At 35.3% G+C, this 26193-nt stretch overlaps 1 protein-coding gene across 3 annotated transcripts in view; it reads right to left on the reverse strand.

Annotated features, from left to right (window-relative positions):
• Nucleotides 1-4794: 4794 nt before the first annotated feature.
• LOC121370499 overlaps nt 4795-26193 on the reverse strand; it is an 87836-nt gene continuing 66437 nt past the window's right edge. For 2 of the 3 annotated variants that reach the window (XM_041495773.1, XM_041495775.1), the window contains 7 exons: nt 23037-23123; nt 18737-18921; nt 11523-11625; nt 9326-9487; nt 8719-8930; nt 7748-7956; nt 4795-6541 (listed from right to left, as the gene is read on the reverse strand). In XM_041495773.1, coding sequence (XP_041351707.1) covers nt 6393-6541; nt 7748-7956; nt 8719-8930; nt 9326-9487; nt 11523-11625; nt 18737-18921; nt 23037-23123 — 1107 coding nt within the window. In that variant the 3' untranslated portion in view covers nt 4795-6392. The remainder of the gene's footprint in view (nt 6542-7747; nt 7957-8718; nt 8931-9325; nt 9488-11522; nt 11626-18736; nt 18922-23036; nt 23124-26193) is intronic. The other variant, XM_041495774.1, reaches the window with a different exon arrangement.

Here is a 26193-nt window from a genome sequence, read left to right on the forward strand (position 1 = left end):
CACAGAATGTAGAACTAGAAATTTGAAAGATGCATAACCGTAAACAAAAAAAAATATTTTTAGAAACTTACAAAATATAAAACTTTCAAAAAAATATACAAGCTAAACATTTCACTTGGGAAATGGCTTGGGAGAATGAATCCAGCAATCTCCGTTTTTATGGTGATGTACCAAAAAAAAAAAATGTTCATTATGTTCTCTTGCTGAAGTTTGTCTTTACTTGTTTTTTTTGGAAAATGTTCATGATGGTTACAAAATAACAATGGATTTTTACAGCATAAACTATTAAAGCCGCACACCCTAGGTCCATCCAGCGAAAATAAATTATAATTTTGGTTAATCTACAAACCTGTAACACACTTAGATCACGTTTTTATCAAATGGAGTGAAAAAGCAGGTGTTATATCGATAAATACCACGGGAATCCCCATGTCCCAATTGCTTGAAATAATTTTGAAAGTTAGTATTCTGATTGTCACCGGTAGATGTCGCTCGAAGCACAACAATGCCTACGTCACGACAAATTTCACAGACTTGGGGTGCGTTTCTTTCATCTCTCCTGGACTGTTCCAACTGTTCTGTCCTGGTTGTATCCCCTCTCCAGATATCGTAAGACTTAGCAAAATTATTGGTTTTAAGGGTTTGTAACGTTTTGTATTGAGACACTTACTTGTCTGAACTTTATTATTACTGAAAATGTTCACAAACTCTGAAGAAAAATCTCACAAATGAACAACAACAAATCGGATGTTGATTGCGCGAACTGTGCACTAGAAAACAAACCGAACCGAAATGATAACGGTCATGTGATATACCAACGTCTGTTACATTGAAATGGAAATATCCCCTCTAAAAATAGATTAGACCTTGTCTGCTCAACGGTTTTTTCTCAGACGGGCGTGCAATTTTATGAAATAAGAAAAATGCATTTTGTAGGATTACAAAAACCAGGATTACCAAAATCACTTCAGGTGAATGGAAATGTATATTCTAAATAATAAACGGGAAGTAAAGTGCAATTTTATTTGTGAAAAAATGGGTTTAATAGCGAAAAACAACGCTGTAATGGTTAACAACTAGCCGTAACTAGGGTGTGTCCCTTTAAGTTAAACTGATGCAAATGTTTTGTTGTTAGTTGACACTAGGGTACATCAGATAAGGTATATAATAATAATACTGTAAAATGAATCAAATGATTGCCATCAGCATGCACAATAGCTTTCTTTTGTTAACAATAGGTCGATGACATTTAACTTTTCCCAAGTTTTCCTTGGTGGTGGAACAAACTGCTTCCAACTTTTAACAGAATTCATGATACATTCTTTGAGCAGATGGATCAAAACAAAATATTACCTACAACTACAGATCCTTGAAGAACTTTTCATACTGAAGAACAGAGAACATTATACAAAGACTTGCATCAAGTTGTAGACAATAAACAAAAAAGAAACATAATATTGAGCAAAGAAAGAGATGACAAGTCACGATAAAACATTTTGATACCAACATGGATCATTACCATTACAGTATTATGTATTATCAACAACAAAACCAAACAATACTTGCCCATACTCTACAAGGCACTAAAATAGATAACATATTTCATTAAACTATGGATATTATATAATTTATAATAACAATAAAGGAACACATTTTTACAAAAAGAATGCTCGAGAAATACAAACATTAAGATCATGGCCATAATTTATGGGCGATCTAAACAATTTTCATCAAAATTACATTTCTAATCTTCATTCTAAGACGATATTTTTTTATACGTAATACATGCAATTAAGACATTGAAACTAAATTATTCAGTGTACATCAATACAGATGGCCAAATCTGGAGAAAAACCTTTACCTCAATGTCATTTTTTGCTGAATATTTACTTATTTTACTATTCTTGAGGAAAATAATTTGAAACCATAAATTAATATTAAATATGTTGGGTTTTTTGGCTCCGAAATGTCTTTATGCCCGTATTTTAAAACACATTCCTTTTACTATAAATATTTTCAATATTTCCCCACACAAATTAATCCATATATGTGATGTCACAATTTGAAGACTAATATCTGTAATTTGCTTATTTTCATACTGAGAAGCAATAATACTGTTACTACAATTCTAACTGTTCTTAATACAAATAATCATCCCATTAATTCACTTTAATTCAAAACCTCTGCATATATGAATATTATTTACATAACACTGGCAAGAACATTTATAAATGCTTGCATGATAATTTAACAATGTTAAGAAAACCCCCCCTACAAAAAATCAATTATTTTATTTTCAAAATGTTAACAGTATATAAAATATATCAATTCAACTGGGAATTTTGCACAGATTGTGAAAGTTTGAAATGGTAAATATCACATAACTAGATGTAGCTCTAGAAATATCCAAGATTTTAAGTTGTACTAGTCTGTTTGATTTTAGTGCTTACAAATAATAACAATCAACAGTTCGTACAATCGATAAAATACACACAAAACATTTAAATGTTGGCATAACCAAACAATTAACATACTATTCACACATTACTGATATTTTAAGAGATGTTTTATTGCACATTTGTTTGTCTACGTACACCAGGAACTCGCTATATAACTACAGGGCTCGAACTTAAGAATTTGTATCAAACAGCAATTTTTTTAAAGAATTGCCATGAGTGAAACGGTCCACCAAAAGCAATTTTGAGCCTGCCTATGGCAGTTTTTTATAAACTGACATTTGCAGCAAATAAACCTGATTGAAAGGCTATCTTGTTATATGTAGACATCTTTTAGATGTGCAAATGTTAAATATTGGCAGATAATGTACACATTTCGCCATTGTTGAGGAGCTTTATCGATGGTACAAAAGTGCCATCGGTGATGCTCTCTACTTACGGCAATTTATATCTCAATGATGGCAGTTGCCATTGGTGCCGCCGTTAAGTTCAAACCCTGTAACTATCAAACCTGCATTACATTCATCTGATGTGAGCAATCCACTTACGAAACACTTAGTAGCCCGGCTTTTGTGCATAACTTTATAAATTATTAGGACAAGACCCAGTCAAGTCATTGGCGAGGATCCGAAACACAATTTACGTACTAATGCAGCCCTCATTTAAGTAAACAACTGGTCCATTGAATCAAAATCCATGACATCACTACACATTTAATGATTAAAAACAACAACTCTGAAAACAAAAGCACTTATATAAATACTGTTTCAGTATGCATATTTATTAATTCTTACTTCTGAGCAATTTTGTAGTGTGCAATAACAATAATATTCTCTCAATCAATTTTGATTATAAGATTAATGAATGTGTGAACACAGTGTCACTAATTGATTTATTAAACTTTTGACATTCATTCATTCATATAAAACCATGTGCTAAATTAAATGTAATCTTTTGTGTATTTTTTGGACACTGATCTGAAAAGTTATTGAATTATGTACACTTATTAAATGATCATCGGCTATTGGATGTCAAACGTTTGATAATTCTGACACATAATCTTCAGAGGATATACATACATGTGCTTTTCCCAAACTAGTCAGCACATATAGCATACCGTACACAAGGGGTTTCAATTCCATGACTCCACTGCCCCCACACTCCCATCTCTAATGTAATAAGTGGAAATAGATTTTTCTCATATGAATTCTCAGGACATTATACTTCAATCTTTGATGGATATAATATCGACAAGAAAATTATCATAACATCAATTTTGTTTTCAAAATTAAATTTTTTTATGAGCAACATTTTCTAATAATTAGAAAACTGATTAGCATCTACTATTTAACAAATTAAATTTGTGTAGAGATCTCTAAAACTTGCATTGTGAATCACGATGTGATACTAACAAAATGTTCCAGTAAACCCAATTCAATATACGGTGAATATGAATCATTGTCTACAGTCAAGTATTGTGGTAACTTTATAGTACTGTTAGGTCTTACTATACTTTTCAAAAAAAGTAGGGGAACTCTAATAAGAATTTACAATTGCCAAAATTGTACGGTATATTAGCTGTGAGGAATGGTTATATGATAATAGTGAATTAATTTGGCAAACATTACAACTGGTAGTTCCATGTTACAGTAGGTTTTATGACCACCAAAGATCTTGAAGGACGATTGGGGTCAGAAGTGAAATTTGAAAATTGATGGTTTTTTATCGGTAAATCGCAAATTCAAACAATAAAAATTACTAAAAACAAAACAATAGCAAATGTATGATCAACAGATTGAAAAAGATTGACAGAAATTATGTTCCACTGTGATTAATCGACCTTCCTGGAAATGGTCAAAATCGAGAATGACACCCCATGCATGTGTACGGGGCAACTGTGATGCATGTGCAAACTATGGAATGTGTTTCGGTGTGTTGATAAACAGACCTGAACGTTCTTTACTAGGATGTCTGTGGTCAAAACATATGTTCGGTCTAATAGTTGATATAAACATTAATATTTCAGGTTCCCCTACTTTTTTTGAAGAGTATATTATAATATGGTAAAGACTAATATTCTACATATGTCTTGTTATATTAATATTGAATATTTTATATGTTCTTTTTAACTTTATAGTTAAAAGGTGGAGGGATTTAGCTCAGTCTGTTGAGTGCTCACTTGAGGTGCTTGCATTGCAGGATTGAACCACCTCGGATCCATTCAACTGACTGGGTTTTTGTCATTCCAACCAGTGCACCACAACTGGTCAAAGGCCATGGTATGTGCTTTTCTGTCTGTGGGAAAGTGCATATAAAAGATCCCCTGCTGCATTAGGAAAACTGTTGCAGGATTGCTCTGATGACTACATGTCAGAGATACCCAGTGTTTGACATCCAATAGTCGATGATTAATTAATCAATATGCTCCAGTTTAACAAAACAAACTTTTAACTTTATAGTTAGAAATGTTCAACATGAATATTTATGCCTTATTATGACAACCAGGTTTTATCTTTTTGATTTATGACACACATAACATTTTCTAAACAGTTGAGCGAGTGAGTACCCTGCGGGCATCTGTTATCAGGTAACTACTGCAGCGTGAACACAACTGATAATCTAGCCATTATACAAACCAGATAACAAGAGTACAGTGAAAACCTTTAGGTCATACTTTTGGGGATGGGCTGGAGGCAGTACCTCCCCAACCCACCCCCTGAAAAATATGAAATGTGCCATTTTAGTTTACATGTTCCCCTTTTGTCCAGATAAAGAAGATCCTCTTTTTAATCTGCCCCAAATGTGTTAATGATTGTCGGTAGAGTATTTGCCTGAGGTACTTTGATCGAAGAAAACTGTACCATCTCAGTGGACCCATTCCCCACTGGCATATCAAAAGCTGTGGTATGTGCTATCTTGTTTCTGAAATTGCATAGATCCCCTACTGCTACTGGATAAATGTTGTGGGTTTGCTCTGAAGACAATGTGTCGGCATTATCAAATGTTTGGCATCCAATAAACGAGGACTAAGTAATCAATTGCCAATTTTTTTATCCTAATGTTTGTTTAACAACGTCCCAGCATCTCATTCGTCCCAGCATCTCATTCAGTCATTAGGTATCAATACAAGTACCTGGGTCAGTTACAAGAATGTCATATCTACAATTATATTTATTTTCCTATTCATTAAAAAAAATAAAATTAAATGGCAATTTGCTAATACATGTGTAACGATACAAATCACCTTTTTTTCTGAAATGATCTATTTTTTTTTTTTTTTTTTTTAAATCTATCATTTAATCATACTATGACATAACATATCCTGAATTTAAATTCCAATTTACATTTTAATTTTACTTATTTAATGCTCATTTTTGGGGGTGTTTTTTCAATAAGGAAAATCTAATGATAACATTCTTGCAATGTGTAGCCTACTGTGAAACAATCAGTAATTGCAACACTTGTCAAGACAGCTTCCTTTATATCTCCTTTATATCTACTTTTGAGACTCGACAACAAATTGGAACCCCATGTGAACTGACATTTTTAAACTTATAATTTCTTTTCACAGATTTATTAATGTTAGAAACTGAGCACATTAACTATATTCCAAAATAACAATGTACAGAATATTAAATGACTCTTTGCATAATATGTAGCATAAAGCTTGTTTTGTGAGGGTTTTTTTGTGTGTGGGGTTGTTTTTTCCCAAAAGTTAGCCACTATCCTTAATTTGATAACAGTAATTATTCATAAAAATTTCAAGTCTTTAACTCATAACCCAGCATAATGCAACTTATGCAAATGAATACGGTAATGCTTTTTTGAATTCGTACATTCAAAAATGAGAAAAACCACCATCAGGTGTAAAGGCAACTGATTCTTGTGATCAACACAAGCTGTGTAGATGGCAGTGGAACTTCAGTGAAGGTTCCGTCATTTCTTTATTTCACTCTTGCCCATCGTATGTCTTAGTCCAACAGTCACGTTGACCCAGGTGTTTGGTCGTTCCAGCATCGACTTCCATATGTACACCTCCTGTCCATGTGCGTCCATCCACTCCACAGGTAGTCCGTTATATGCTCCTACAGAGAAAATAAAACCAACATTGTTAAGAAAAAAAAGAGAGTAAAATTATTGAATTATATTTACTAAATAACAAAAGGAAGGAAGGAAATGTTTTATTTAACGACGCACTCAACACATTTTATTTTACGGTTATTTGGCATCCGACATATGGTTAAGGACCACACAGATATTGAGACAGGAAACCCGCTGTCGCCACTTCATGGGCTACTCTTTTTCGATTAGCAGCAAGGGATCTTTTATATGCACCATCCCACAGACAGGATAACACATACCATGGCCTTTGATATACCAGTCGTGGTGCACTGGATGGAAAATAACGAAAGGAATGCTAATATTTTAATATAGATATTTTTTTCATGATAAAATTAATTTGTTAAACAGACGGTCAAAATGGGTCTAAAATGTTCACAAGAACATTGATAATTTTATATAGACAGAAATATTAATAGGATTCAAACTGAATAATTTAAAATAAATCAAAGAAAAAAACTAAAATTAAATATCCATACATGTTGTATTTGTTTTGTTTCACTGGCTATTGGAAGGAAGAAAATATTTTATTTAACGACGTGCTCACAACATTTTATTTACGGTTATATGGCGTAAGACATATGGTTCAGGACCACACAGATATTGAGAGAGGAAACCCGCTGTCACCACTTCATGGGCTACTCTTTTCGATTAGCAGCAAGGGATCTTTTATATGCACCATCCCACAGACAGGATAGTACATACCACAGCCTTTGTTACAGCAGTTGTGGAACGAGAAATAGCCCAATGGGTCCACCGACGGGGATCGACCCTAGACCGATCGCACATCGAGTGAACGCTTTACCACTGGGCTACGACCAGCCCCCATTGGCTATTGGATGCCAAACATTTGGTAATTTTTACATAGTCTTAGAGAGAAAACCCGCTACATTTTTCCATTAATAGCAAGGGATCTTTTATATGCACCACCCCACAGACATGATAACACATACCATGGCCTTTGATATACCAGTCTTGGTGCACTGGCTGGAATGGGGAACAGTTCAATGGTCCCACTGATGGGAACTGATCCCAAACCAACCACGCATCAATTGAGCGCTTTACCATTGGATTACGTCCCTCCCGCTCCCTAGTGGGAGAGAGATTCGGTTCTGTTTATTTTAAAATTCATATTTTTAGATAAATAATTTTGTTGTTATGGTGACCATTACCTGTACCGAGGTTGAGCCGGACCCCGCCGAGGAAGTCGTTGCTGGTGATGCGGTCGTGGTCCCAGACAGTAAGCTCGAGACTGCGACCGGCCAGCTCCTCCAGACTGACGTCCTCGAACAGGAAGATGTGATTCCACTCGGGACTACAGTTCCTCTTCACAACGGGAGTCTTCTGCTTCACGCTCTTGTTCTTCTCCGGCAGCAGATAGCTGCAATCATTGTTAGAGGACTAATTATTATTATTTTTTTTTTTTATTATTATTAATTTAGTTAGTCACTGGTTAGGATGGGGGAATAATAAATAGACTCCATCATATGTGGTCATGTGGGAAAGAAAAAGTACACAAGGTGGTGGAAATTTTGACCCTGGATGTAGCTTTCCGAGTCCCAGGGTCGACATTTCCACCACCGAGGGTGTACTTTTTTTTTTATCCCACATGACTGCATATGATGGGAGTATTTTTCTTCCATTCATTCAATAAATAAACCATTATTTTACATGAACAAACAAAGATGGCTGAAAAAGTAACTTTTTTTATTTTATCATTTTATCATAAATAAAATACACTATCATATTTACCGCATCTGTTTCATGTGTTAAATAAAATTTATCTCTACAAATTAACAAGATAGCTTTTATAATTAATGTTTTGGTAACAAAATATCAATCTAAAACTAACCAACTCGTATTAATATGACGTCATATAATACAAATGACGTACTACTCCCCATGTTAAATGTAATGACGTCATAGCCTATGCAAGACAGATTTATTCCGTATGGGCTGACATCATGGAATGGGTCTGTCTTGCATAGTTAGTGATGGGAGAAAAATCCTACCCAGGTGGTTTGATCCTCTGATCCATGCACCCTAGGACAGCACTCTACCCACTAAGCTAAATTACACCCGGACATTTTTTAATTAAAAGTCAACCTGACTACAGTAAACAATCACAGAGTAAAATGCTCACCCTTTACAGAATGGGTCTGATGTGCCGTTAGACCTCACTGCCGTTAGGTTGCGCGACTCTTTGACAAACACATGCAGTTCGCCTTTACTTGTTTCTTTGATTTTCTTAGACTTTTCTTTCTTCGATGGACTGTCAATCTTGTCTGAAGTTACATACTTCAGCGACATCACTAGATCACCCTTGTAACACAGTGAGCTTTCGGGAAGCTCCAGCTGAAATGGAATAATATTGTTGTTTACTTAATATATGTATTATTCAAATATTGTAAGTGCCAGAATATTAAAGGGATTAGAAAGAAAGAAATGTTTTATTTAATGACGCATTCAACACATTTTATTTACGGTTATATGGCATCAGACATATGGTTAAGGACTACACAGATATTGAGAGAGGACACCCGCTGTCGCCACTTCATGGGCTACTCTTTTCGATTAGTAGCAAGAGATCTTTTATATGCACCATCCCACAGACAAGAAATAGCCCAATGGGCCCACCGACGGGGATCGATCCTAGACCGACCACACATCAAGCGAGCGCTTTACGACTGGGATACGCCTCACCCTCAAATCACATAATGAGAATACCTCTTTAGATACATGAAACATACCCGTTCCTGAAGAAGATACCATCTGGGAGCAGAGTCTCCGAACTTGTAACATTCCAGTGAGATCATCACCTCACCTAGAAAGTCGTTCCGGCCAAACCGATCATTGTGCCAGACAGTCACCCACAGGACACGATTCTCTATCTCACTCTTTGATATTACATACTGGAAGTGAAAAAAACAAAACAACACCTGATTAATGAATGAAATGTTTTATTTAACGACACACTCAACACATTTTATATATAATGGGCCCACTGACGGGGATTGATCTCAGACCGACCGTGCATCAAGCAAATGCTTTACCACTGGGCTATGTCTCACCCCATCAAAAGAACAATGAATGAAAAATTTGTTTTGTTTAACGACACCACTAGAGCACATTATTATTAATCATCGGTTATTGGATGTCAAACATTTGATAATTTTGACATATAGTCTAGAATGGAAACCCGCTACATGAGTATCAAGAAATCTTTTATATGCACCATTCCACAGACAGGATAGCACATACAACGGCCTTTGATATACCAGTTGTGGTGCACTGGCTGGAATGAGAAATAACCACATGAGCCCACCGACGAGGATCAATCCCAAACCGACCGCGCATCAAGCGAGCACTTTACCACTGGGCTACATCCCACCCCATCCAAAGAACAATGAATGAATGCAGTCCTTATAGTTTGATGCTCTACATGAGCAAAACACGCCTTGCCTCTTCACACTTACACTCGCATGCCGATATCATTAACTTATTGACTCAAAATTATTCTGAATTTGTACACAGAAAGCAGTTTATTGCTCACCATTGATTATTAAACCACAAGCACTGTGAATGGATGGATGGATGGATGGATGGATGAATGAATGAATGAATGAATGAATGAATGAATGAATGAATGAATGAATGAATGAATGAATGAAAATGTTTAAAGGGACATTCCTGAGTTTGCTGCATTGTAAGATGTTTCCGAAAAATTAAATATTTCTACGATTAAATTTACATATTAAATATATTTTATTGTTTAGAATATCAGTGTGTATATTCAATGTGTTTCTGGTCGTCTTAATATTTGTAAGAAGCCCAAATTGGATTTTGTCTTCAAATAATTTCGTACGTACGGAAAAATATATTTTAGGAAATAAAATGAAATTTAACCTAGTACAAATAGCAGAGCGATCAGAAACACGTTTAATATACAACCACTAATATTATATGCAGAAAAATGTATTTGATATGTAATTACAATCGTTAAAAAGTCTCTGTTAGTCGATAACATCTTAATAGTTGCAGCAAACTCAGGAATGTCCCTTTAACAATACCTCAGAACAAAGGAAAATCAGTTATTTAGCAGGGCTAGCTCTGGGTCAGTAGAAAATTTCACCAAATTATCTATTAAACTTACAGAAACACAGTTATTTTGTAACAAATTATCTAGTAAACTTACAGAAACACAGTTATTTTGTAACAAATTATCTAGTAAACTTACAGAAACACAGTTATTTTGTAACAAATTATCTAGTAAACTTACAGAAACAGTTATTTTGTAACAAATTATCTAGTAAACTTACAGAAACCCAGTTATTTTGTAACAAATTATCTAGTAAACTTACAGAAACCCAGTTATTTTGTAACAAATTATCTATTAAACTTACAGAAACCCAGTTATTTTGTAACAAATTATCTATTAAACTTACAGAAACACAGTTATTTTGTAACAAATTATCAATTAATACTTGAAATTATTTTGCCAAATTGAAATATAATTTTCCATTTGTTTCTAAAATTCACAACTGGCGAATTTGGAGAGTGCCAGAGCTAGCCCTGACTGAGTGTCAGTCAAAGATGTATTGACAAAACAAGTCATGATGAACATTTGGTCAAAACAAGCGTACAGAGCTGTAGTGAATAACGTGTGAATATTTAAAATATTTTTTTATTATTTCATTTTAAACCCAGTGAAAGAACCCACAATACACAACGAGTTGTCGTATTCAAAGAATTAAGTCATGATCACACAAAGAACAAAACTATATAGAAGGGAAAAATATATGGCTAAATATCAAACATCAATACTTTTATTGAACTCACTTTAAAACTTTTAAAAGGCAAGAACAGGAAAAGTTTTTTGGTTAGTGCAAATGCGTCATGGTACCGAGTTAAAACAACTGATAACCTCCATCAATAAAATCTACTCACTCTAATAACCTCATCAAATTTTGGGTTCAGTGTGTGCTTTTTAATTTTGGTCTTCCGTTTACCACTTCTTGTTTTATCAGGTAGAAGGTATGTCTTCACGTAACTGAAAGAAAATTGCATACAAAAATATATAGATCACAGCTGTATAAAACAGAAGAGTGACAAAATCATCCCATTGGCTGTTGGGATGTTCGGACCAGTCTACTAACATATGAGGTCAGGCTACAGTGAAAAGAAAAAGAATTATTAAAGTTATAATCACACAGAATAGTTTTTAAAATGTTTTAAAGACTGTCAGATATTAGTTGAAGCAGTATACACTGTTCAAATCCCATCAAGATAAACATTTGATTAAAAATTATCACTATGAGTACATATAAATAACATTATGTCATGTATGCCTGAAGCGGTCTCTTGTTCAATTCCCCATTGTTTTTTGTTGGTTTTTGGGTTGCTGTTTTTTTTAATTCTTTATCATAAAAATGTAATCTTCTTAAAGCTAACATCTCACTACGTTTTTGAATGTGGTGATTTGTCTATTTTGCAAAACCATTGCTGTGCAGGTTTGTTTTGTTTTTTTCTTCTAAATTTCTTATTTAAAAAGTTTATTAGCCCTATGCTGATTTAGAAAACACACTAGTCTAATAAAAAGTAAGGAAAACAATAATCTCATTCATGATTAGTTGTGAAAACAAATTACATCCACAGTCTATTTGTGCTGTGTTGAAACTATTGATTATTCTCCTCTTTTCTTGCCTATTTACTGTGTTTTCAAATCAACAAAAACTCTTAACTCACAAATGAAATTAAGTTAGTTCTAAGAATAGTTTTGTCTTTAGATTGCACCAAAGTCAAGACAATAAAAGGTTCGCACCAAATAAGCAAGCCAAAATTAAGTACAAATTACTACAAACAAGTTAAAGAAAGAAAGAAAGAAGTGTTTTATTTAACGACGCACTCAACACATTTTATTTACGGTTATATGGCATCAGACATATGGTTCAGGACCACACAGATTTTGAGAGGAAACCCGCTGTCGCCACTACATGGGCTACTCTTCTGATTGGCAGCAAGGGATCTTTTATTTGCACTTCCCACAGGCAGGATAGCACAAACCATGGCCTTTGTTGAACCAGTTATGGATCACTGGTCGGTGCAAGTGGTTTACACCTACCCATTGAGCCTTGCGGAGCACTCACTCAGGGTTTGGAGTCGGTATCTGGATTAAAAATCCCATGCCTCGACTGGGATCCGAACCCAGTACCTACCAGCCTGTAGACCGATGGCCTGCCACGACGCCACCGAGGCCGGTCAAACAAGTTAAGGCAAAAACATAACTTGGTGTTTATTGCAACAACATAGCATTGCATATGAAAATCTTTTTACATATGCTTTCTCTGCACCGGTCTCCCAATGAAAGCAACCATTTCATTGTTTTCATGTCTGTTTTTTTCTTCAATATGCCACGATAAGTAGAGCTGACATATTTTTTTTTAAATTACGGAAAATACCATCACGCTGTGTGGGTTTTTAATTTTTTTATTTCTAATGCATTTTATTCAATTGTTTCTCCCAACAAAATATTACTTTGGTTACAGTTGCTACCAGTATCTCATTTGTATGCACACGCAGTCAGAAATTGTTACAACAACAGTCATTACTATGACATTTACACCATCTGACCACAAATTGTCGGGAATGAACGTACATTAGTTATTCTGTTCATTACACCGGAAATCACACCGTCCGACACCAACAGATCAAACTGGGAAGACAGGTGCATCCGACATCTGAAAACACCTCTTTACAACGACATTACATAATCACAGATGTCGTAACACATTGGCAGTACACACAGCCATTTATCATCCTTGATTTATATTTATATATATATATTACAATCTCGCTGGGTCGAACTCGGAAACGGTCAAATACACTACAACGCTCGAACCAAAAACGAAGTCCCATGTTACACTTATACGATGTTGACCGAATGATTAGGTCGAACTACCCTATGGGTCGAACACTTTCTCGAGCACCGACGGGGTTCAAGCCAACGGGATTCAACTGTATAAATATATATATAGGTATGTGTGTAATCCAGATCTCTGCGTAAACCGGTCCATTTCTAAAGCCCCATCCAGCTACCGTTTATCTCTTATGTATAAATCTCTGCCTAATCCGTATTCTGTCTACTCCGGACTCCGGATCAAAAATCAAGAACGAAAGAACCGTTCATGCATTAATGACCTCTGTCTACACCGGACTGGGATTTGACTGATGGGCTGCTTAATCAGTTGAACAATGATCATCAATTGCCGAGTAATCAGGACGCCATCACAAGATCACATACAAAATGTAATCGCATTCGTGTTAAGTTTACTCTTATTGCAGTAGGCCGATACATCAATCGGATTAATATTAATGTGTGTGCTGATACCTAACTGATTTCACTCTTATGAATTCGGCGAGTTATACTTGTCAACCTAACGCATGTATAAACAGGTGCGAGTAACTCATATATTTGCGTTGTCTTACCACCATGGAAACGTGGGCTGGCGGAGTCAGAACCCAAGTCCATGGTGGGCGTGCCTGAACCGTAAGGATGTGGGCACGTTAATACAGTTCCCTTCCCTTCTGTTGTCTTATTTCATTTATAATGGTGGAGCGACCCAAAAAACGCAACTTATCGAACTTTCGTTAGAAACTAAAGTCAAATTAATACAAGAGTTTGATTCAAATCCACAGTCAAAACAGAAAGATTTAGCACAGAAATTTAAAATCGGAAAACAGACAACAATCCATGGGTTCAAATGTCATTGTTGATTGCGCGTTGTCATTCAAGAACCATAACTTTGGATGAACTCTGTCTAAACCGGTCCTCTATGTAAACTGAACTATTTTGACAGTATGAAGTGAGTCCGGTTTAGACAGAGTCCACTGTATATATATATATGTATATGTATATGTATATGTATATGTATATGTATATATACAGTCAAACCTGCCTTCGCGGCCACCTCCATATGGCGGCCACCTGTCCATGGCGGCCACCCTGAGGTCCCCCCAATGAATTTTACTATATATTTTACCTCTATATGGCAACCACCTGCCCAACGCGGCCAGCGGCCACACTTTTGTCATAAAAAAAGCGAAAATTAACCTGCTATCGCGGCCACAATTGTTTTTTAGTGCAAGTTATAAAGAAATGTCGGCAATCGTAAAAAAAAAACGTAAGATGTTTTTGTTGATATAATCAACTGGCTTGATAAACAGCGGTCCTTTAAATGTCGTCGGTTGCTTAGCTGTGTTCGTTAATTAACAAGTGTTTTTAATCTGGATTAACGGTGCGATGTACTAGTCATCGGCGGTGGTCATTAAACGCAGTTGATAAGAGGGTATCTCGTCTAAAACAACTGGAGTTAAACGTGTCAACTCTAGAAGGAATTAAATACTGCTGCAGTTTATTTCTGATATTTATTTTCAAAATGCCACCTAAACCCAGTAAGCCGATCGCGTTAACGTTGGAACAGTGTGTCAAACATGCGAGTTGAAAATACGTGCAAACAAAGCAAGATACGTGACTTCTTTAGCAAGTGAACATTAAAGGATAATCAGTGACTTTAATGCGCAGAACAGTGCTCCATTATTCTGTTGTTTGTTAAATATTCTCTTTTTCATATAGATGATCATTTTTTGTATTGTTTTTAATTACGTTTTTGCACATGTATATGGCTCCTTAATAGTTCTGTTGCAACATACGTGTAATTGTTTTTAAAAATTCGGACTTATATATGACCTGCATACGGCGGCCACCTCTCTATGGCGGCCACTTTTGTCATGTCCCACGAGTGGCCGCCATAGACAGGTTCGACTGTATATATATATGTATATATATATATATATGTATATATATGTATGTATATATATGTATATATATATGTATATATATATATATATACATATATGTGTGTATATATATATATATATATATATATATATATATATATATATATATGTATATGTATATGTATATATATATATATATATATATATATATATATATACTCTTCAAAAAAAGAAACGCAAAAGGGTACAAATGGGTTATAACTCCGATTTTATGTTTCTTACCAGTTCATGCTTTGTGAATATAAGGTCATTGCATGTCCCAAACACATTCCCACGGTTACATTTGATAAAACGCAGCTACTGTACAATAAAGTTCCAAAATGTGAATATTCGCAAAAACGCAGCCACGTGCAAACCATGTCACCACTGCACGTGCGTTGTCTGCACGTGCAACATGAACACCGACAGTATAAAAGTGCAGGGTGTTCGCTTGCCTGGCCTCTGTATCTGGCCGACAGTTGACAATCCAGGACATGCCACGTCTCAGTGAACCGCAGAGAAACAATGCCATCGGCCGACTAGACGCAGGCGAATCCACAACGGCCGTTGCCAGGGCATTCCATGTGTCCCCAAGCACCATCTCCAGACTGTGGGACCGTTACCAGCAACATGGATCAACACGTGACCTCCCTAGATCCGGTCGACCACGGGTCACTACCCCCGGGCAGGACCGCTACATCCGGGTACGCCACCTTCGGGAACGATTGACTACTGCCACCTCCACAGCCGCAGCAATACCAGGTTTGCGCAGGATATCCGACCAGACCGTACGGAACCACCTACGTGAGGTAGGAATTCGTGCCAGGCGTCCAGTTCGAGGTGTCATCTTAACACCACAACACCGTCGACACCGCAAACTGGTCAATGCCGCATAACGTTCACCACGACGCCTATACACGCGACATCTTCCATCATGACGTCGGAGCAGAAATCGGGACTCGTCACTGAACCACACCTGTCTCCATCGCAGTTGAGGCCATTGTCGATGAATCTGGCACCACTGCAGTCGGAGTCGACGGTGTTGTGGTGTTAAGATGACAACTTTTGCGTTTCTTTTTTTGAAGAGTATATATATACATATATATATATATATATATATATATACACATACATACATATATACTACTCAAAAGAATTTAAGGGTCAAAAATTTATAACCAAATAAGTTTCAGAGTGTATTAGATTGATGATGTAAACTACACCAAAAATTTAATTTATTGTTCCACATTTACAAAAAACCACAAATAAACGTCACTGTATACAAGAAAGTCACATGACATGCTCTCAAAGTTGAAGGTTGTCAAACATGGATTTTACACGTTAGAACATTCGTTTAATAGTGTGTGAATCCACCCCTGGCGCGAATACACTCGACACATCGTTGCCTCATGCTGTTGATCAGACGTCTGAAGAACTCTTGGGGAATGGCCTGCCACTCTGCCATAAGAAGTTGACCCAGATCATGAAGGTTGGCTGGAGGGGCATGGTTATCCCGAACTCTCCTGCCTAATTCGTCCCAGGCGTGCTCTATTGGGGACAAGTCAGGCGAATATGCTGGCCAATCCATCCTGGCGATACCTTGTTGTCTGAGAAAGTCCGTTACCACCCTGGCGCGGTGGGGTCTGGCATTGTCATCCTGCAGAACTGCCCCGCCGCCAATCTGCTGAAGGCCTGGTAGAACCAACGGCCGGATAATCTCATTCAGATAGCGGATTCCATTCAGATTGCCATCTACCACATAGAGGGGGGTCCTGTGGTGGATAGAGATGCCGCCCCACACCATGATGCTGCCACCACCGAACTGGTGACGTTGTCTAACGTTAACGTCAGCGAAGCGCTCCCCAGGATGTCTGTAGACACGAACCCGACCGTCGTTGAACTGGAGACTAAACCTGGACTCATCAGTGAACATCACTCGACCCCACTGAACACGTTGCCACCGCAGATGAAGTGTGCACCAGTGACATCTGGCCGTTCTGTGACGTGGTAGGAGTGGTGGTCGAACAGCCTGGCGACGGCAGCGTAGATTATTGGCTCTCAGACGATTGCGTATGGTTTGATCAGACACTCGAGTTCCAGTCGCAGTCCGCAGATTGTCACGTAATCGGCGTGCAGTGGTTGTGTGTTGACGTAGAGTCATATTGGTGATGTAGCGGTCCTCACTATTTGTAGTGCTTCGGGGTCTTCCCGAACGTGGACGATTTCGAACAGAATTCGTTGCTTGGTACCGTTGCCACAGTCGGCCAACGACACTCTGACTGACACCAAGTCTCAGAGCAAAATTTCTTTGCGTATTGCCATCCTGAAGCCAAGCAATATCCCTTCCTCGATCTTCGATAGTCAGTTGAAGTCGTACCATTGTCGAATTTGGTGTGTGCTCCGTACATGAACGCAAGCTCCAATTATACGGAAATTCAGCATTGGGAACATGGAATACACATGCAAAGCATGCAAATGAAGTGCTTTGTGAAAAAGCAAGTTATGGGCACTTAGCAGACCTTTCGCTTTCGCCCTAATTTACGTGCAAATGTAAGCATGTTTTCGCCATTAGAACTAGTCGACAGTGTCAATGACAGTGGATTTTAATTCATTTATGGGTTGCTTAGACCCACTTTCGTCAAAATGGAACAATACCATGCGTGACATTATGGTCTAGCTAATATAATTGACATTCAGAAAATAATGTCGAAAATATCGTCTGACCCTTAAATTCTTTTGAGTAGTATATATATATATACATATATATATATATATACATGTACACACACACATATATATATATATATATATATATATACATACATACATACATACATAATATACACACACACACACACATATATATATATATATATATATATATATATATATATATATACATATAAATGTATATACATGTGTACACATATATAAGAAATATCAGTAAAATACCCATTGTGTTATTTATGCCTCTCAGTATATTATCACAAATTATTATAAAAAATTAAAAAAAAAAAAAAAAAAAAAAAAAAAAAAAAACAACAACAAAAAGCAATTATGTAAATAAGCATTTTGAGAGTACTTCTAAAGCTATACATGTACCCCACAGGGCCCAATTTTTCTCTTGTATTTTCCCAATATCTAGGGCCATAACTGTCAAAAAATTGGTAAATCGCCATGGAAGTCAAGCTAGATCTGTAATTGCAAGAACATTTCAGCTGAGTATCTTAAGGCATTGTGGGGAAAAAAGTTGGAAAAACAACATGTGGGAACAGATTGATGGAATGACGGGCAGAATACGTATAGTCCCCTCCGATTGGACTTACGGATCAGATCTATTTCTCTTGGTATCCACAGGCGCCAGGTCTTTGCACTGTTTGATGTATATTTCAAGAGCACCAGACTTGTAGTTGTAGTCCAGTCCAAAGAGGATCTCCCCGGTTACCGGAATCTTGCCATAGTTGATCTCCCCGGCATCGCTGTAGATACTGTACAGACTCTCTCTGCTGTCCTGTATGCACCACAAAGACAATTATTTAGATTCCATCTAGTGGAGGGAATAAAATGCTATCGATTTTATAGATCTGGAGTTTTCATAAATCAGTTTAACAGGTCCATATATTGCATCATCCTCAATAAAAACAGTTATTTGCTGGAACCATACGAAACATTTTATTATAAGTCTGACAATAGGCATTCTATTTTAATATGGTTCTAAAAAGTATTAAATTTTTCAAGAATTTTTTTTTTTTTTAAAAGATGCAAGAATTACATTCCAATAAATCATTGTTTTTAGAGACTGTCCTGAGTTTGCAATCATTGTAAGATGTTTGCGATAACAGAGCCTTGTTGGCGACTACTATTTCATACTAAATATATTTTCTTGTTCAGAATACCAGAGTCTGTATATCGAATGTGTTTGCAGTCGTATACTAATGTTTGTAGCACTCAGTTTTTACTTTAATTCGTGATATATATTTTCTCATACATACAAAATTATTGGGAGGTAAAATCCAGTTTGGGCTACTACAAGCATTAGGACAACAACAAACAGAGGGTAAAATGGGTATGGCGCCATACCCAAATATTTTGGCAGATTTAGTTTTTTACGTTAACTTTTTGACAAAATTACTCTTATCATTACTGCATGATTTTCTTAACCCCAAACCTAAACTTAAACCATTTTCTTTCTGTGGAAGGTCCCCCTGTTGACTGTAGTTGCATTCAATTCCATAGCACCATACCCAAAAAAACACTAAAATTTCTTTCTGGCAGAAACACTGACAGACACTGATATTTTAATTAAGAAAATGTATTTAATTTGTATGTTATGTCAACTGAAAAGGCTTTATTGGTTGGAAAGATTTTACAATGGTTGTAAACTCAGGACTGTCCCTTTAATAATAATAAATAGCATGAGATTATTTGTAATATCGTTACTCTGGTGTTTCATATTACATGATGTGATTAATGAGTGGTTACTGTTATACTGTATTGTATGTGAGAAAACTACTATAAAAGATCAAGACCTGGCTACTAATTAGCAAGTACAGGCTTTATGGCAGCAGAATCTTAGGTTACATTTCTTATATTTTCACTGTTGCTATGGAAGCCATATTGATTACTAACAAATTATAATTTTTTGTATTCAGCATACCAGAGTTTTCCTTCATCCCAACCAATTGTTCACAACTGGTATACCAAAAAAGCTTTGGTATATCCTGTCATGTCTATGGGATTGTGGATATAAAAGGTATCTTGCTGCTTTTTAAGTAGCTTATGTAGAGCCAGCAAGTTTTCTTTTTTATTTGATTAAGAGTTGAAATAACTATATGTTATATGTATATTGTATACGATACCAAACAGCCACTGTTTAGAATGTAAACATCATTTTATTCCTTTTCCTTTGAGTTCTACCATTTAGGCTTGGAGTCCCAATAATATCTATTAAGAATTCTATTTTTTATATTTTTTTTTACAATAATCAGAATATTTTTTAAGTTACTGCAAAGGTGAAATATCAAATCACATTTGGTATAATTGACTACATATCAGTTAGCACTTCTATCACTGTAAGCAAATAATAAATTAAATAACAATGTATTTTCGTCTTCCATCATCAACCATGTATCATCCGATTTTCTGTTGTTACGGTTAATGTGTTAGTTACTCGTTAGTTACATGCATAGCTACTGTGATGCAGGCATGTTGATTTATTTTCACCACTTCCAATTCTGGCTACGTCTGTCTCCCAGTCAAGTGCCCATCTCCACCTTAGTCCAAGAGCGTATCTCAGAAATCTCATGCAAAGCTAGCAATTATCTTGAAAGCTCAAAAACGTCGCCATAGAATTCTTTAAATCCTCCTTTCGTAAGTGCGGTATTTCACAGAATGACCAGATCAATAGGCTTCTTAAACTCACTAAGAGCAACAGGTTGACAGTGTAGAACAATATATTAGATGTTGCTATCAATCAATGGCTAAAATCGTCGGCAATGAATAATTTTCCAGCTTATTAAGTAAAAAAAAAATAGCGGCATATGCAGGATTCAACTTATTCACTAGCCCTCAGTCCCAGCTAGTGAAATTTCAGTCTGGGCTAGTGAAAATTATCAACTGTATTATTATAATACATAGGGCACTAGCCAAAGCTTTTGTGAGGGCTAGTGGCTTTCTCAAACATTAGTCGAACACTGACATAGGGTAGACTTATTGTACTTATGGCCACACAGTTAGAAGACAAAGGGGTTATCTGACCATTCCAGCTTATATGCCCAAAACCTTAGTGGTATAAGGGCATGTTAAAAGGTACTCTCTCTAGCTTAAATGTAGTATATAGATTTAATCTTTTAGGTTTACTCTGGGGGGGGGGGGTTCTTTCTTTTTTCTTTTTGGTGGAACGTGTGTATATGTGTGAATTATAATAATGTACCGTATATACTGACATTTATATTGTAGATAAATGTATTTTGAACTGTCTTACATTCATTTAACCATTGGATTCATCACTATGTATGATTATTGCTATATAATTAGTAAGGGTTAAAGTTAAAATATTTTCAAACTTAAATAAATACCAAAATATACAAAAGCATTTTTAAATTATCTTAATAAAATTGCATTAATCCCAACCACCATCATTTCCACCCTACAATCATTCTGTCTATTTGATGTTTTTAACCAATTTTACTATTTTATCTGCCATGTAAAATTTGTAATTGTAAAATATAGGCATTGCCTGTCGGTCTATCCCCAATGTTAATACAAACATTAATAAATATTGTTTAAAAAATAATAATACAAAAATCAATATTATACATATCAATATCAATATTAAAATTTAAGAACCTATCAATGCAAATAATTCCTTTTAACAGTACAAATTATATATTAAATACAAACAATTCATGTTAACAACATCAAGTAAATATCATTTACATTTTACCCAAAAAAATTCTTTTAACCCTTTTGTAGTCATTCCAGAACAGGCATGAAAAGGTTATCACCATCATATATTGAAAACAAAAAAGGAGTTTTAACATAAACAAGTTCAATTTGTTTTAAATCACAAATTCATAATTCATCGAAATTATACAGTTCTAGATAACAACCAGTGATGCAACTGTTTTTCAATGTAATACCAGTAAAACAACAACAACAAAAATAAAACCCTGCAATTTTAAAATGAGCAACTAAATTTGCTTTTCTGTTGGTGCTAGTAGTATAGACTAAGCTGGATACTGTTTTCTACTTCACTAGCAGTAATTAGTAATGTGATAACACAATGGCAGGTTACTACAACAGATTCAGAAATATAATACAAACATATTGATTTTGTGAACATAAGATGTTCCCACTTGATCTCTGAGTCTTCTTAAGTGAACTACATATATGGACTTAAATAACTAAAGGTATGGTACAGTATCAGATAATTATAATGCAATTTTTTTTAGGGTGTGGGTGACCTTGGTAACCATAATTGAAGTGTGGAGCACATACTAATGTGGGGGCACAGGCACATTTTTCGATTTATGAAAAAAAAGAAAAAGATTTTCTTTGCTGCCGCCATTTGAATTCAACTTCAACCGAAGGAGAGCCCAAGTCCAGGAGTTAGGTCTTATTCATAATGAATATTTATTAGTGTGAAGTTGAGCCATTCTTCAACACAATGTTAGAGCTTAAGGTCAACAGAATGCAAAACATGCAAAACAAAAAAATGTGGAGATGTAATTCAGGGATTCCATGTTTGTTTAATGATTCCTCTACCCTCAGTAAAACTGAATACTGATGCCAACTAATGCTTGATAGTAAGGGTTAGCAGGTAATGTGAGACATACGTTACATTGTATCAATTTATTTCTGAATCTGCTGTATGCAACAGACAAGCAGGTGGAGGTTAGTGAGATATGTAATATGAAATACATGAATGTGCAGCTACAACAACAAACAATGACAAACAAGTAACTTTCTAAGAGTTATTCAGTTAGATTTTTCAGTATTGTTATAAAAAACAACTGTTAAAATTTGTAGCTCTAAAATATTATGTTATTAATAGACTATTGTATAAATTGTCAGTTGGTTAATTATTATTTTTTAAATTAAAGTGTTGATGCTGTCCCAACTTACGGTCAGATGACTTCTGAGTGTGTTTCGGGGATGAAGCGTGCACACCAGGTCATCAATGTCTTCGTGTTCATCATCTTCATGGTCATTCTAATAACAACATCTACCACATCAACATTCAACATCTCTCTACTGAAGGCACAACATAGAAGACGAGTTCATACAAGTTTTCAAATATTTATTTTAAAAGTCAGAATTATGACCATTCACTAACAACTTTAGAATAATTACAAAGTTCTATCTCTAAATATAAAAAAACACTGAAAACCTAAATTATTTTCTAAAAAAACAAACATTTTTAATATAAATTAATGTAATAGCATATTTTTGTATATAAAAATTAAATACAGTTTAGCCTGTATTAACGGTTCCTGTATTACTCTACATTAGGTGGATGCTTGATACAATGTCACTGTATACTCAAAATTATTATTTTTTTTTTTTTTTTTTTTTAGTGACTCCACTAGAGGACATTGATTTATTAATCATCGGCTATTGGATGTCACACATTTGGTAATTTTGACATACAGTCTTAGAGAGAAAATCTGCTACATTTTTCCATTAGTAGCAAGGGATCTTTTATATGCACCATCCCACAGACAGGATAGCACATACCACGGCCTTTGATATACCAGTCATGGTCCACTGGATGGAGCAAGAAACAGCCCAATGGGCTCACCTATGGGGATTGATCTGACAGACTGCGTATCAAGCGAGCACTTTACCACTGGGCTAAGCTGTACATTCAAAAAGAATTCAGGAGATTTCTTATTTTCTGGTGTGTTCTTCATCAAATAACTACATATGTTTGACCAGCTTTTAACCCTAATCTTTTTTTTTCCTTTAAAAAGTAACCATTGTGTAAACACATTATATAAAAACATTTATGGTTTATATGTATAAAAAAAAAATATATTCATTAGCAGCTGAAACCTGATTGATTGATGATTGATTTCAACTTATTTTCGTGCTTATATCCAATTAAGGTTCAAGCACGCTGTCCTGGGCACACACCTCAGCTATCTGGGCTGCCTGTCCAGGACAGTGGGTTAGTTGTTAGTTTGTTAGTGGTTAGCGAGAGAGAAGAGGATGTAGTGGCCTTACACCTACCCATTGAGCCCTTAAGAACTCACTCTGGGTTGGAGCCGGTACCGGGCTGCGAACCCTGTACCTACCAGCCTGTAATGCGATGGCTACCTGAAATGAGTAACTAGATTCCCATGACAAAAAGCTCACTTGGAAAACAAGATTGATTGGAAATCATTAACAAACGGATGTTAATGGTAAAATAGCTGGCAAGTTCCATTACTAAACACATCAATTAATTAGTGCTAATGGTTGGGTAATCAGAAAACAGATGCTACACAAAACATGCAACTCAGCAGGCCTAACAATAATAGAAGGTACACTTAATGTATTTTGGTAAATACATAGTGGGAAAAGTACGGTTATTACTGTCTTATAACTATGAGTGGCAGAGGAAGGAAGCAAATGTTTTATTTAACGACGCACTCAATACATTTTATTTATGGTTATATGGCATCAGACATATGGTTACGGACCACACAGATATTGAGAGAGGAAACCTGCTGTCGTCACTTCATGGGCTATTCTTTTCAATTAGCAGCAAGGGATCTTTTATATGCACCATCCCACAGGCAGGATAGTACATACCACAGCCTTTGTTACACCAGTTGTGGAGCACTGGCTGGAACAAGATATAGCCCAATGGGTCCACCGATGGGGATCGATCCCAGACCGACAGTGCATCAAACGAACGCTTTACCACTGGGCTACATCCTGCCCCCTAATAATATAACAGAGGAGTAGTTTACTGGATGTAGCAGACTTTGAAACACCAGTTTCTTCCAACACAAAGAGAAGTCATTAAAAACCTACAAAATGTTTAAATTTATATCCTGAATAAATCTTTTTTAATTTGGTAAAAAACACCTACTGTTTAAATTTATATCCTGAATAAAATCTGTTTTAATTTCGTAAAATAAACTACTGTTTAAATTTATATGCTGAATAAATCTGTTTTAATTTGGTAAAAAAAACTAGTTTAAATTTATATCCTGAATAAAATCTTTTTTAATTTGGTAAAAAACACCTACTGTTTAAATTTATATCCTGAATAAAATCTGTTTTAATTTCGTAAAATAAACTACTGTTTAAATTTATATGCTGAATAAATCTTTTTTAATTTGGTAAAAAAAAACTACTGTTTAAATTTATATCCTGAATAAAATCTTTTTTAATTTGGTAAAAAACCCTACTAACTGTTTAAATTTATATCCTGAATAAATCTTTTTTAATTTGGTAAAGAAACAAAATAAAAACTATTAAAATTAATACAAACTTTAAGGTAACATTTAGTGAGCACAATAACGAACATACAATGTACATACCTAACACTGGACAAATATAATACTAGGCCTAAACAACACATGTATAAACAGTATACATACACAGTATATGCACACAGTACTATAGTCAACACACACACATATATATATACACATGTATATACAGTATACACACAGTACTATAGTCGACACATATGTATACGCAGTATATATACACAGTACTATAATCACATGGAAGCAGTGAATACTAATATGTAGCTAGGGAAAGCAACACTATATAACAATGTATTACTGTGATGCAAAGGTGATATAGGTGTGAAATGGACTATACCATACATCAGATGCAGGTAATTCATTAAGATATTTTGAAATTTATCTTTACAAATTAAGTACAAGTTATTTAATGGAAATCAGTGGCAGTGTGAACAAACACATGTCTGGGCAGACAAGCCAAATATGGGGATAAAACAAACAAACAAAAAACATTTAAAATTTTTCTAATATTCTATACTGGATGACCTCTACTTGTTAATTTTTGGTGAATAAATTCAGACTTCTACCCAGCCCCACAAAAAATAATAATACAATCTTGGCAATTAACCATGGTAATGAGCAATAAAGTGGAGATTGCTGCAGTGGTTTCAATTTCCATCGGGCATTTATTTTACCATGGAATTGTCGATTTTCTGTTACATTTCTTAATACATTTTTTTTCTAATACAGACAAAATAAACTCCTCTCTTTCACATTTTCAGTTGTAATAATATAAAAAATATAAATAAAATAATTAA

Source organism: Gigantopelta aegis, chromosome 4 (assembly GCF_016097555.1).
Source record: "Gigantopelta aegis isolate Gae_Host chromosome 4, Gae_host_genome, whole genome shotgun sequence".
Lineage (NCBI taxonomy): Eukaryota > Metazoa > Mollusca > Gastropoda > Neomphalida > Peltospiridae > Gigantopelta > Gigantopelta aegis.